The following is a 12,500-nucleotide window of genomic DNA, read 5'->3' as shown; positions in this document are numbered from 1 at the left end:
TTTTCCTTACCTTACAACACAGTACTTCCTGTTATTTATCAGTCAGATATTAGGCAAGAAGTCGCTCAGGTGTGTTTGTTACCTGTCGCTTGGGGAGAGAGTGCAGAATTGAGGGAAGGAGGGAGGAAGGGGAGGGAGTGAATGAGAGGGAGAAAGAATGGGTGAATCAGTGAGAGAGGGAGGGATTGAGTGAGTTAAGAAGTGAAGTGAAGAGGAAATGAATGAATGAGTGGAGTGAGTGAGTGAGGGGAGGGAGGAGGTGAATGATTGAGGGAAGAAGGGAGGGATGGAGGGAGGAATTGAGTCAATAAGTGAGTGAATTAGTGAGGAAGGGAGAGAGGAAGGGAATGCAGGAGTGAGTGAATAATTAAAGCGATGATTTTATGAATTAATTAACGAGTATTTGAGTGAGAGATTACAAAGGAAGATTACAAAGAACAGCAAGCTTAGAAAACCCTCATAAAGACATCCAGCTTTAGTAAATGAGTAAGTGAATGAACAAGGAAGTCGAATCATTACCATAGCGGAGACGAGACACGCGGCCAACACGTCTGCCTGCTGTTTGTTCCTTCCCTGCATGCCTTAGTAGTGCAGGTATTAGCAGTATTAAGACTCCGGAACGCCTCACTCCAGTGCTCACGTTTCTCTAAAGTCTCCCATCCGCTTTGAGTTAATTTTTACTAACGAGGTTGTAAAGCTGTTTGGCCGCCACCTTCCGTTGTGGCGGGGGGAGAAGAGGGGGGTGATGTTGAAGCCTTGTTGATGGGGGAGGGAGTGACTGCAACGGGATACGACCTCCTCCTCCTCCTCCTCCTCCTGTCTCTCTTCCCTGTAGCTAGTTAGAAGTAGTTACCAAACAGCCTTGCAAGGACCAAAAGATCTGTTGCTGTTTGGCTTTCTTTTGTATTCCTTTGTATTCCTCCTCCTCCTCCTCCTCCTACTACTACTACTACTACTACTACTACTACTACTACTACTACTACTAATACTACTACCACCACCACCACCCCACCACCAGGAAGGTAAAAAATAGTGGGGAATGTGATGAATAAAAGTAGAATACGAAGGAAGTTATCAGATAAAGGTAATGACACAAGGTAATTGGGGAAAACAGTATAATAAGTGAAATAAGGTAATCATACTGGTAAAAACAGAGGTAAAAAAATTAAGACTAGTGCAATTGGTGTTAGAGAGGTGCTTCTACACTTAATGCTGGCTAAGGAGAGGGGAATACTGTGAGGGGTAAGGTGAGGCAGGTAATTGCACAGGTAAAAATGTAGGTAAGAAAGGTTACGCTGATAAAAATGCAAAAGTAAGGAAAGGAGAAAAAATAAATAAATGTTAGACTTGTACATGAAAGAGACGAACAGAAAAAAAGAAAGAAAGAAAGAAAATAAATTTATTTCGTTTCAATGTAACCTAGTTTTTTTTTCTTTTTTCTTTCTTTTCTTTAGTCCTAGCTTGAATTTCTCTCTGGTTACCGCTTCACGAACCTTAAGAAACTCTAGACGAATCAAGAAAGTGTGAAACTGAGAAGAAGTGATGAAAGACTAGCAAAGAGAGTTCTGGATGACTCGTTCCTTCCACCTGATTCCACCTCCTCACTCCACTTAACTGTAACATTCCACATGGCCTGTCACGTGTAGTATGACAATAACAATCATAACTGAACTAAGTAGGCCGTGACAGACTCTAAAGTAGACTGAGAGACCTATAGGCTGTGTATTAATGACTTGACCCAACAGAACTTAACCTAACCTGACTTCATCTAAACTAACCTAACCTGACCAAACTTGACTTAACGTAACCTAACTTGACTTATCTTGACCTAGCCTGACCTAACTTAACCTGACCTGACCTGACGTGACTTGACCTGACCTGACAAGCTAACGTAACATAACCTAACCTACATTGACCTAATTTAACCTAATCTGACCTAACCCAACCAAACCAGACTAAACCAAACCTAACTTAACCAAACATAACTTAACCAAACATAGCCAAACCAAACCAAATCAAACCTGACCTGACCTGACCTGACCTAACCAAACCAAAGCTAACCAAACACGTTCTCATCTTAACTCGAATCACCTATCTTGTTAATGAGTCGGTTTACAGTCCGTAGAGTCACCTAGAGTCACTAAGAGGACCTCACATCCCCTTGACCTTTTCCGTGAGTCCCCTTAATGATACCCTGACCTACTGTTGCCGAATCAGTAGTGAGTCGCACCTCGCCCTTCACTCTCCTCTATAGCACCATATACCTTTGTTGCTGAAATGACTCCATGACTTAAATACGTGCTAAGTTACTGTATAATGCGGTCACTGATAGCTCTCTCTCTCTCTCTCTCTCTCTCTCTCTCTCTCTCTCTCTCTCTCTCTCTCTCTCTCTCTCTCTCTCTCTCTCTCATTGACTTAAGAATTTCGTTTTATAGCTTAAAATGAAGATAAAATATCCATTTCAACTCCCTAGAGAGAGAGAGAGAGAGAGAGAGAGAGAGAGAGAGAGAGAGAGAGAGAGAGAGAGTGGCGTGCAAGGCTTGGTATTAGCGCAGCCAAGCATAGAAAACGTTACGTCACATGTTTACGACGCTCCAGGGAAGAAGTGACACGCGTTGCTACCTCTCTCTCTCTCTCTCTCTCTCTCTCTCTCTCTCTCTCTCTCTCTCTCTCTGCGATGGATGGTAAACTTTTTATGACCCAATTTTGAGAAAGAGCGTGAGAAAGTGAGCCAACTCTCTTTCTCTTTCTCTTTCCCTGCCGCGTTAATTATCACTAGAAGCTGGAGAGAGAGAGAGAGAGAGAGAGAGAGAGAGAGAGAGAGAGAGAGAGAGAGAGAGAGAGAGAGAGAGAGAGAGAGAGAAGAAAAATGTCACTGCATAGGACCAACCGCAACGATGAATCTCTCTCTCTCTCTCTCTCTCTCTCTCTCTCTCTCTCTCTCTCTCTCTGGGTATTTTCATTATTTATTTACCACAAGGGCGGGGCGGGACGGGGTGGGGCAGGGCACGGACAGTGGGCGGGAGAGTGGGCGGGGCGGGGCGTGGAAGCAGCTGTCTCTCCTCAACACCTGGAGTGGGCGTACCTGTCGCCTTAAGGTCCTGCCCCGCCCCACGGTACCCCGCCCCTCCCCGCCCACCCCCCACCCTTCTCGTCCTCCCTACCCAATTACCCCCCTCCCCCCACACCTCAACATGAGACAGGGTATTGAAGTCACTGCCCGGGTGGAGAGAGAGAGAGAGAGAGAGAGAGAGAGAGAGAGAGAGAGAGAGAATAGACATAAACTAGAAAAGAATTGTAATACAGAAAAATAAAAACGAAATATCAGAGAGAGAGAGAGAGAGAGAGAGAGAGAGAGAGAGAGAGAGAGAGAGAGAGAGAGAGAGAGAGAGAGAGAGAACATAAAGAAAAAGAAGTATATGACGAAGTAGTATTAGCAGGCTGGACATCATGAGCTTGACTTCATCCTGTAACTAATGGAATAAGACGACTACCACCACCACCGCCACCACCACCACCACCACAAGGACAGGTAGCTCAGGTGTACACCCACGCCACGCAGGTACTGACTCACCTGTCTGGGAGGGAGGAACACCTGGGAGAGGCATGGGAGTCCTGATCTGCATTATTATACTGAATAAACACCTTTATCTCATTCGCTGTTGTTATTGGTCTTGATCTTGTTTGTTTTTTTGTGTTTGTTTGTTTGTTTGTTTGTATCTCTGGTTTTCTTCTTTTTTTTTGTTGTTGTTTCCTTGGTTTTGTTTTTTATGTGTTGTATTTTGTTCGTCTGTCTTTGTATCGTTGTTTGTTGTTGTTGTTGTTGTTGTTGTTGATATCTTCGTCGTAATTTAAGTGGAAATCGTGTTTGTTTCTTTATTTCTAGCGATGAAGGGCTAAAAATATACCTTTATTTCATTATTATTATTGTTATTATTATTATTATTATTATTATTATTATTATTATTATTATTATTATTATCATCATCATCATTATTACTATTACTATTATCACCATCATCTTTATCATCATCTTCGCCTCGCCTTACATTTTTTGCCGTACACTCTTGCAGGAATTAATAATATACAATAATAATATTCCCCAAACTTTGATTCATGTTGTAAACTCCTTGGTCTTATAAAATTATGTTAAGACGCATCATCCGGCCTCTTATCCCTCCTCCTCCTCCTCCTCCTCCTCCTCCTCCTCCTCCTCCTCCTCCTCCTCCTCCTCCTCCTCCTCCTCCTACTACTACTGAAGCACGAAAGATGAGGAGGAAAAACAAGGAAGTCTTCAATATTTTACAAACACGAAAATCCTGCAGTGGATTTGTGCCTAACTATAAAAAAAATGACCATGAAAAAACACGACGAGCGAACTGCGGTCAACAAGCGAAGAAATAGTTATGTTGTTGACTTGAGGTGGTTGGGGAGGGAGAGGGTGGGGAAGGGGGAGACAAGAGCAGCGATTGGGGATGTAGGAAGGGAGCAAAGGAAGGGGAGACACGAGAGGAGAAAGGGAAGGGACAGGAGGTGAAGGAGACTAAGAGAGAGGAGAAGAGGAGGTTGAGAGAGAGAGGGAGAGGAACAAGAGAGAGGGAGAGAGAGAGAGAGAGGAATTATGTATGGAAAAGGTGAGATGGGAAGGTAAAGAAATGAAAAGGATGAAAAAGAGAGGATGAAAAGAGGGATTGATTAGCATAAGAGAAGGATAAGAGAGAAGAGAAGGGGAGAGAGGAGATTGAGGAAGGTGATGAGAGGGAAGGCAAAAGAAGAGAGAGGGAGAGAAAGATAATTGCAAGGGATTACACAAGACAACAAACACAAACGCACCTTTAAGTCCATCCTAAATTACCTGATTACATTACACTAACTAGGAGAGAGAGAGAGAGAGAGAGAGAGAGAGAGAGAGAGAGAGAGAGAGAGAGAGAGAGAGAGAGAGAGAGAGAGAGGAGGGGGAATGGGGGCAGGACCTGGATGAGGGAGACACAATGAGATCTGACCTTGGAAGCAACAGACAGCGTGGGCCTGTGTAAAGGTTGGAGGAGAAGGAGGAGGAGGAGAAGGAGATAGTGGAGGTAGTGGAGGTAAGATCCCTGACTGATCCCATTTGTTGAGTCCTCCATGGTTGCTCCTTTCAATCGATTACGGTGTTATAGCGGCAAATTAATTTTCTCAGCGAGGCGGCAATGTAGTGGCGGCGGTGGTGGTGGTGGTGGTGGTGGTGTCCTCTGGTGGCTGGTTAAGGAGAGGCGCGGTCCAGGTGATGCTTGCTTACGTGTGTGTGTGTGTGTGTGTGTGTGTGTGTCGCCTCCTTCGCATTCATCTGTGTGTCTGTTTGTGTGTTATCTCCCTGCATTTTCCTTCCTGTCCGCCCGCGCACTCATCCATTCATCTCTACCTCTGTTTCTCTCTCTCTCTCTCTCTCTCTCTCTCTCTCTCTCTCTCTCTCTCTCTCTCTCTCTCTCTCTCTCTCTCTCTCTCTCTCTCTCTCTCTCTCTCCACTCAGCCACCTGTCATCTTTACCTGTTCATTTCACACCTATTCCCTTTCCCAAAGAGTAAAGACACCTGTTAATTTATATACACCTGTCTATATCACTCCTGTCCACCCATCTATCCTTCCATCTACTCCACTCTTCCCCAATCCCTCACAGACTCACCTGTCACACTTACCTGTCTAAATTTCTCCCACCTATCAATAACTGTCTTTTTTTTACCGTCCCAGTGCTTACCCGTCTCCCATCTGTCCAAGCCGCCCTTCCCGTCCTCTTACCTTCCCGCCCACTTACTCCCCCACATACTCCTCCACCTCTCCCTACTCCCCATCTGTGCTCGCCTCTTCGGTCGTGTGCATTCCTCTCTCTTAATCTTCCCGCCTGTCTGTGTGTGTGTGTGTTCGTCCGTTTTTGCCTGTCCTCCCGCCCGTGTCTTGCCTTCCCGCCTGCATCACTGTTACCACGCCCAAGGAACCAGCGGCCTGTGTGACCTTTAGATAGATGGAATGTTTACTAGACACCTTATTGGGAGTAGGATCTGGCTGCACTGTCTCTCTCTCTCTCTCTCTCTCTGTCTCTCTCTCTCTCTCTCTCTCTCTCTCTCTCTCTCTCTCTCTCTCTCTCTTGGGTTCGTGCGGTATTTTGTTAGAATTTGACGCATTTTAAGATGGGGAAAGTAAAAATGGAGGAGGAACATGAGGGGGGGAGGCAGGGAGGAGGCGTGGTGGTGGAGGAGGAGGAGGAGGAGGAGGAGGAGGAGGAGGAGGAGTTGGACATGGCTGTTGTATGTAGTAATGATTGTGAGGGTGGAGGAGATATGTCTAGTGGAGGAGGAGGAGGAGGAGGAGGAGGAGGAAGAGATTGTAATGGAAGAGAAAGGATGCCTACCTCTCTCCCTCTCTCTCCTCACCCTTCTCTCCCTGCCCCCTCCCACACACACACACACAGACACACGCACATACACACACTCACGCATCACTACACACAAACACACGCGCACCTCATTGGGTTTTAATTTCTTGCATACGTTGAGTTTCTCTTAGGGGCGGCAGCGAGAGCAGAGGAGGAGGAGGAGGAGGAGGAGGAGGAGGAGGAGTAATAGATGTTTGCCCTCTTCACTCTAATCACCAAATTCCCACGAAAACATTGTTACAACCAAGGCGAATTTTCTTTTGCTACTTTTCTTTTCCCTTTTTCCTTCGCCTCCTCCCATTTTCTTTCCTTACCTCATCTTCATTATTCGATCCCGTGGCTGTGTGTTCCGGGAGAGGTGAGACAAGGTAAGCTGAAAGGTAAAAGGCTAATCTAGGTGTCACGGCCTTGAATGTCTACCTGACTGCCTCACCTCGCTCGCCTCACCTGCCTGTGTTCACCTGTGTTGTGCTTTCCGTGAATCCATTTAATCGCGTGACGGGACTGAAGGTGATGTAGCAACAGACAGACAGACAGACAGACAGGTGATAATAGCAGATTTGCTCCGTTAATGTAGAAGAGAAAAATTTTACAGAATGTTTGGGTTAAAATGTAAGTGAGTCATGATATAATGATTTTGGTGTGTGGTAGAATAATAGAAAGGGAGAAGTTTGATATAATAAGAAGGGAGAGATTGAATAGAATGGTTTGGTTAACGTAAGGTGTAGCGAGGCGTGCTAAAAAAAAACGACCTGTGTTTTGTAAGGAAGGAATGCGTAGCAGTGTTTGTGTATAGCAAGTTGTACAGACGTGGTGAAATTATTTGAGTAAGAAAGGGCGTCTGTAAAAAAAAGAAAGAAAAGAAGTAAAAAGGGCGCCTGTGTATTGTCAATGGGTTGCTTAATATAGCGCGTTTATGAAAAGACGATACATATTTGTGGTAAGATGGTTTGTGCAATGTTGTGTGGCAGAGAAGAGTGAAATAGCTTGCCCGTTGTAATGTGTTGGTGTGTGTTAACGTTAGGTATCCGTGCGTGAGGGTTTAGCTTGTTAAACGTAGTGTGTCTTGAACAGAAGGGTGCGTCTGTGGTGAAATGGTTTGCTTAAGGCAGGTAGTCAGGCGTAGAGGAACGGCTTGAGTTTTGTAAGGTGTTGATGCGTGAACAAAAAAAATGGTAGAAGTGTTTGTTTAAGAGTAGTTGCCGGTAGCGTCGTGTAGTCTAAATATAATCTATCATTGTGACATGCTGGCGGTAAGGTGCGGTTAGAATACGTGTTAATTAAAGAAAACAAGACTTTAAAAGGGCAGTTGACTTACACAAGACAACTCACGAACACTTGACTCTTACCCTCTGCCATAATCACAAACTTTTTTCACCCTTCCCTTGAAAATAATATCTGGGGACTTACCACGTTCCTGTTGAGTTTATGCCACTCCTCTGTAACCCTCGTGGACTTTTTATTGGGGGGAGGGGGAAAGGGGGGAGGGAGGAAAGGGTTTATCATTTTAAGCCTCATCATGTCTTGTCTGCTATTTAATCACAATCTCATTTATGTTTCTTCCATTGCAGACTCGCGGTGTTACCTGAGTCAGGGCGGGTCCGTGGACAACTTCTTCGTGAGGGAGAGTTTACCTGTGGGCAGCCTCATAGGTAAGCACACAGATAGACAGGTAGACAGGTAGAGAGCGTGAGGTGGCCCTATCTACCTTTCTCTCCCCTCCCCTCCCCTCACGATCCTTTGTCTTTTTCTCCCCTCTCTCTCCCCTCTCTCTCCCCTTGTGTCAATATCCCGGGCTAGGTCACCCTTCCTTCATGTAGCGGAGACACGCACGTGCAGCTGTACTGTCCTCCTGCAGGCACGCTGAGGCTGGAGGGGGATGCCAGTCAGGACGGCGACATATACCTCAGGCTCAAGGAGAAGGACACGTCGGTCAGCATCTCCCCGAACTCCAAGAATCTTACACTCACGAGGAAGCTTGATAAGGAGGTGTGTGTGTGTGTGTGTTGAAGTAATATATTTGAATTTCTCTCTCTCTCTCTCTCTCTCTCTCTCTCTCTCTCTCTCTCTCTCTCTCTCTCTCTCTCTCTCTCTCTCTCTCTCTCTCTCTCTCCAAACCAGTCGTAACCTTCTCCCGTTTTCTATTCGCAGGGGAAGGAAGGAGAGTCGCAGGTCACTGTCAACGTTATTTGTGATCGACGCGGCACCACTGACCCTGTAAGTTATCTCTCTCTCTCTCTCTTTCTCTCTCTCTCTCTCTCTCTCTCTCTCTCTCTCTCTCTCTCTCTCTCTGAGTCTCTCCACCCTCCACCCTTCATCATCCCTCACTCTTTGCCCTCATCTATAATCCCCAATGATGGTCCTCCACCCTTATACTTTCACCACCATCCATCTATCCACCTCTGCCTCCACCCTTGCTAACCTAACCTAACGCACTTGGAAGGCCATGTCACTTACCACTCTTTCTCCTCTCTCCTTCAACAGAGCATCACCATCCCCGTCAACATTCGCGTGACTGATGACAATGATAACGCCCCAGTATTCGTAAACAGTCCCTACTACGTGAATGTGTCTGAGGTACGTATTGCTGGAAGTGAGAGAGGTGAGGTGAGGTTAGGTGAGGTGAGGTGAGGTTAGGTTAGGTTAAGTGAGGTTAGGTTAGGTTAGGTTAGGTTAGGTGAGGTTAGGTTAGGTGAGGTTAGGTGAGGTTAGGTTAGGTGAGGTTAGGTTAGGTGAGGTTAGGTTAGGTTAGGTTAGGTTAGGTTAGGTTGTGTGAAAGTGTGTGTGTGTATGTGTGTGTGTAATGATAATACGAGTTTTTCCTGTTTTCTTAATCTTTTTTCTTCCTCTTATTCTTCAAAGGAAAATTATGGTCTTGGTTTGATTTCATTCAGGTTTCAATGATTTTTTTTTTTTTTCACCGTCTGTCTGTCGGAGTATATAAGTCTTGTTTTATTGAATTCTTTACTTTTTTCTTTTTTGTTTTGTTTTTTAGAGGAAGTTCGTGATATTGCTTTGATTTCCTTCAGGTTCCAATATTTTCATGCACGTGTTTTCATCAGTTTAGAACAGCTGTGCTTGGGGAAATATCTATCCATCTATCTATCTATCTATCCATTTATCCATCTATCTATCTGTCAGTCTGTCTTTTTGTTTGACTGTCTGCTCATCTGTCTGTCTATCAGTCTATTTACATGTCTATCTATCAATGCCATTCATTCAGTCTCATTCAGTCTATCTATCTATCTATCTATCTGTCTATCTTTATCTATCCATCTCTATCTGTCTATCTATCCATCTATTCATCTATGTATGTATGTATGTATGTATCTATCTATCTGTCTATCTATATATCTATCCACCTGGCATGTCTCTCCTAGCGGGGTCGTCTCTGTGTCTGGCTGGCTGGCTGGTTGGTTGGTTGGTTCCTTTACCTACCTGATCTGTATTTGTTTAGTTCGCGAAAATTTCTCAAGTTGCCTCCTCGTCGTGACCACAGCTGCTGCTTCAAGATTTTTCCATCAGGTTTTTCCTCCTTGGAGTTCCCCTGTGTTTGTTCTTGGTTCTTTCGTTCCTGTGGGCGCGTGGGTGAGTGTCTGCGACGGCCTGTGACGGTGTGTGGCGGTGTGTGACTCTCTCTGCCTCCCTCCCTAGGTGACTGTGGTTGGGACTGTCATCATGGGAGATATACTTGCGGAGGACGAAGATCAGCAAGGCCCATTCTCCACTGTCCAGTACTCCATTCAGCCCGGCCCGTACTCAGTAAGTGATTTTCTAACTATCCTAAGCCAACCTGACATAACCTAACCTAATTATGCTGGGCAGGGCGGGGCGGGAGAGAAGGTGCGTGTGATGCACTGGAAACATGGCAGAGAACCCTGGACTGTGATATAGTGGCGGTGCACGTGACCTCGCCATTCGTGTAACCCAAGTGGTCCCCGTGGCCTGTTCGTGATCAGGGCCCGTGACTCGCCAGCAGGAGGTGTGTCCGCGGCTGTCCGTGGCTGTCCGTGGCGTGTTTGTGGCGTGGAGGAAACCGCTACCTCATTGATAAATCGTTTAATTGTATATCCATTATCGTTTATCCTTGCAGTCACGTACTTATCCCGATGAGGTGACCACGAGGGGAGGTCAAGGCAGTCCTCGCGTGGCATTCACTGCGCACCGTCCCGACGCAAATTGCAAGGTTCTTACAGCACAGCGTGATAACTTAGGCTACCGCGCCGGACTCAGATTTAGTTTGTAATCGACGTAGAATTCTTGACCTCCACAAGTGTTGCCTTTCGTCCCAAATACTGAGGTTGAGGGCAGGGTGACCCGGTGGCCCAGCCTTCATGTCACAGCTTTATGTCTGTGTATGAGGTGGTACGAGCCGCCCGTCACTCATTGTACGATATTGTTTTGAAATTGTATGACGAGAAATTCACCGGTGTAAATATCCATGGGTGCATTACGTAGTTATTAGTTATGGTTCATGTTGTGCACTGCATCATACTTGTAAGTGGTTGTATAATGTGGTTTGTATTCTATTTCGTGTCTGATGTTTACTCGTAGTATTAAAATTTTCGCTTTTTCTTGGAGTCAGTTAACAGTTAAAGGAAAATCGGTGTGGGTTAAGAGAAGACATATAATAGAAAGTAGTTATGAGCAAGAGGAAGTAAGGAAGAATTAACGGGAAGTTTATAAAAGGAAGTAGGCACGTACCAAGAGAAAGTAAACAAGAATTAAGAAGAAATAGGCATAAGTGAAGAGGAAATATGAGTTAAGAGAAAATTTATAAGACCTCAGAGGTGTAAGTCACTGAAAAGTATAACCCACTAACGGGAATATAGCTTACAAATACAGAACACAAAAAGACTCCGAGTGATCAATAAAATACCATCAACCCACGAACGTTAATCGCCTTAAAGAAACCCTTGAAAATCCTATACTAGTTCAAAAGGAGTTTTTAGAGTGTAACAAGGAGTTTTTCGAGTGTGAAAGTAAAGCCGCAGCGCAACACATCGCCTCCTCCTGACAAAGAAAAACAAGACAAGGTTATAACTGCAAGGTCTTCATGGCAGCGTAACTCAGCACCTTTCTTCCCTCCCCGCAGGACATGTTTCGCTTCGAGTCACCTCTCAGCGGTAACCTGGTCCTGGAGAAGCCACTGGACTACGAGAGTCTGGCGCTCTTCAACATCACCATCGTGGCTCAGGTGATGCTTTGTTTTCAGTCGCTGGTATTCACACACACGAGTAATTTGTCCCATTCTCAGATGTGTTTTATTGTCTATTGCTATTTAGTCTGCTATCATTGTTTTTTTAAGGGCTAAAGCATTAATTTATTGGGTTTTCATGTGTGTTTTCATATTGTTATTGACTTTGCAGATTAATTATTAGGCTATGACTGGAATCATAGGAGCACGCTTAACAATCCTAGAAACTTTGACTGTGGCTGTTAAAAGTTGTTCAGTCAGTGAGACGTTAAAAAACACGATGATAAGATGAAGCTAAGCGTGACGCACCGCAACACAGCACTCGGCACACTTTCCACTTACATTCTAAACACCACGTCACTTACGCCCACGAAAACCACATTGAACTCATCCTTATTCTGTCCTTATCATCTCTTAGTAACTGAAATAAGCAAGAGTTTCTACACTTTTCCAGTTTTCTTTCTTTTCTTTATGTAATTCTCCTTTGACCTATGAGAGGGGTAAATTGATAAGAACCCTCGAGAAAATTAGTGCATCCCGCATTTCTCACTCTCGAAACTAAACAAACCCAACCAATACACCACAAAGGTACTAGAAACTCCCCCACTTTTATTACAGGAGAGAGGAAAACACAAAAAAAATAATGATAATACCTTCAATCAGAACCTATCACGCTCCTCCATCTCAGAGCCAAGCAAACCCAACCAGCGCACAACATCTGTACTCTAAACCCGCCTGCGCCGCACTGCATTCCAGGGAGCTAACGTAACCCACACATTCTCCCCGCAGGACCAGGCAGCCTCGCCCCAAAGCAGCACGGCCGTCCTCACGGTGCAGGTGCAGGATGCTGACGACCAGAACCCAGCCTTCACCCGCGATCACTACATGGCCATC

The 12,500-nt window shown here is 45.2% G+C and overlaps 1 protein-coding gene across 2 annotated transcripts in view; it reads left to right on the top strand.

Moving 5' to 3' along the window:
• Positions 1–12,500, top strand: part of LOC135093673 (protocadherin Fat 3-like) — a 97,517-nt gene that overhangs the window by 73,237 nt on the left and 11,780 nt on the right. For both annotated transcript variants that reach the window (XM_063993174.1, XM_063993173.1), the window contains exons 3-9: positions 7,981–8,061; positions 8,268–8,398; positions 8,561–8,626; positions 8,894–8,986; positions 10,064–10,171; positions 11,505–11,606; positions 12,396–12,500. The exon at positions 12,396–12,500 is cut by the window's right edge and continues 21 nt beyond it. In XM_063993174.1, coding sequence (XP_063849244.1) covers positions 7,981–8,061; positions 8,268–8,398; positions 8,561–8,626; positions 8,894–8,986; positions 10,064–10,171; positions 11,505–11,606; positions 12,396–12,500 — 686 coding nt within the window. The remainder of the gene's footprint in view (positions 1–7,980; positions 8,062–8,267; positions 8,399–8,560; positions 8,627–8,893; positions 8,987–10,063; positions 10,172–11,504; positions 11,607–12,395) is intronic.

The sequence above is a fragment of the Scylla paramamosain genome, chromosome 43, assembly GCF_035594125.1.
Source record: "Scylla paramamosain isolate STU-SP2022 chromosome 43, ASM3559412v1, whole genome shotgun sequence".
NCBI classification, from domain to species: Eukaryota; Metazoa; Arthropoda; class Malacostraca; order Decapoda; family Portunidae; genus Scylla; species Scylla paramamosain.
Note: the sequence above shows the minus strand (reverse complement) of the source record. Positions and strands in the feature narration are given on the sequence as shown.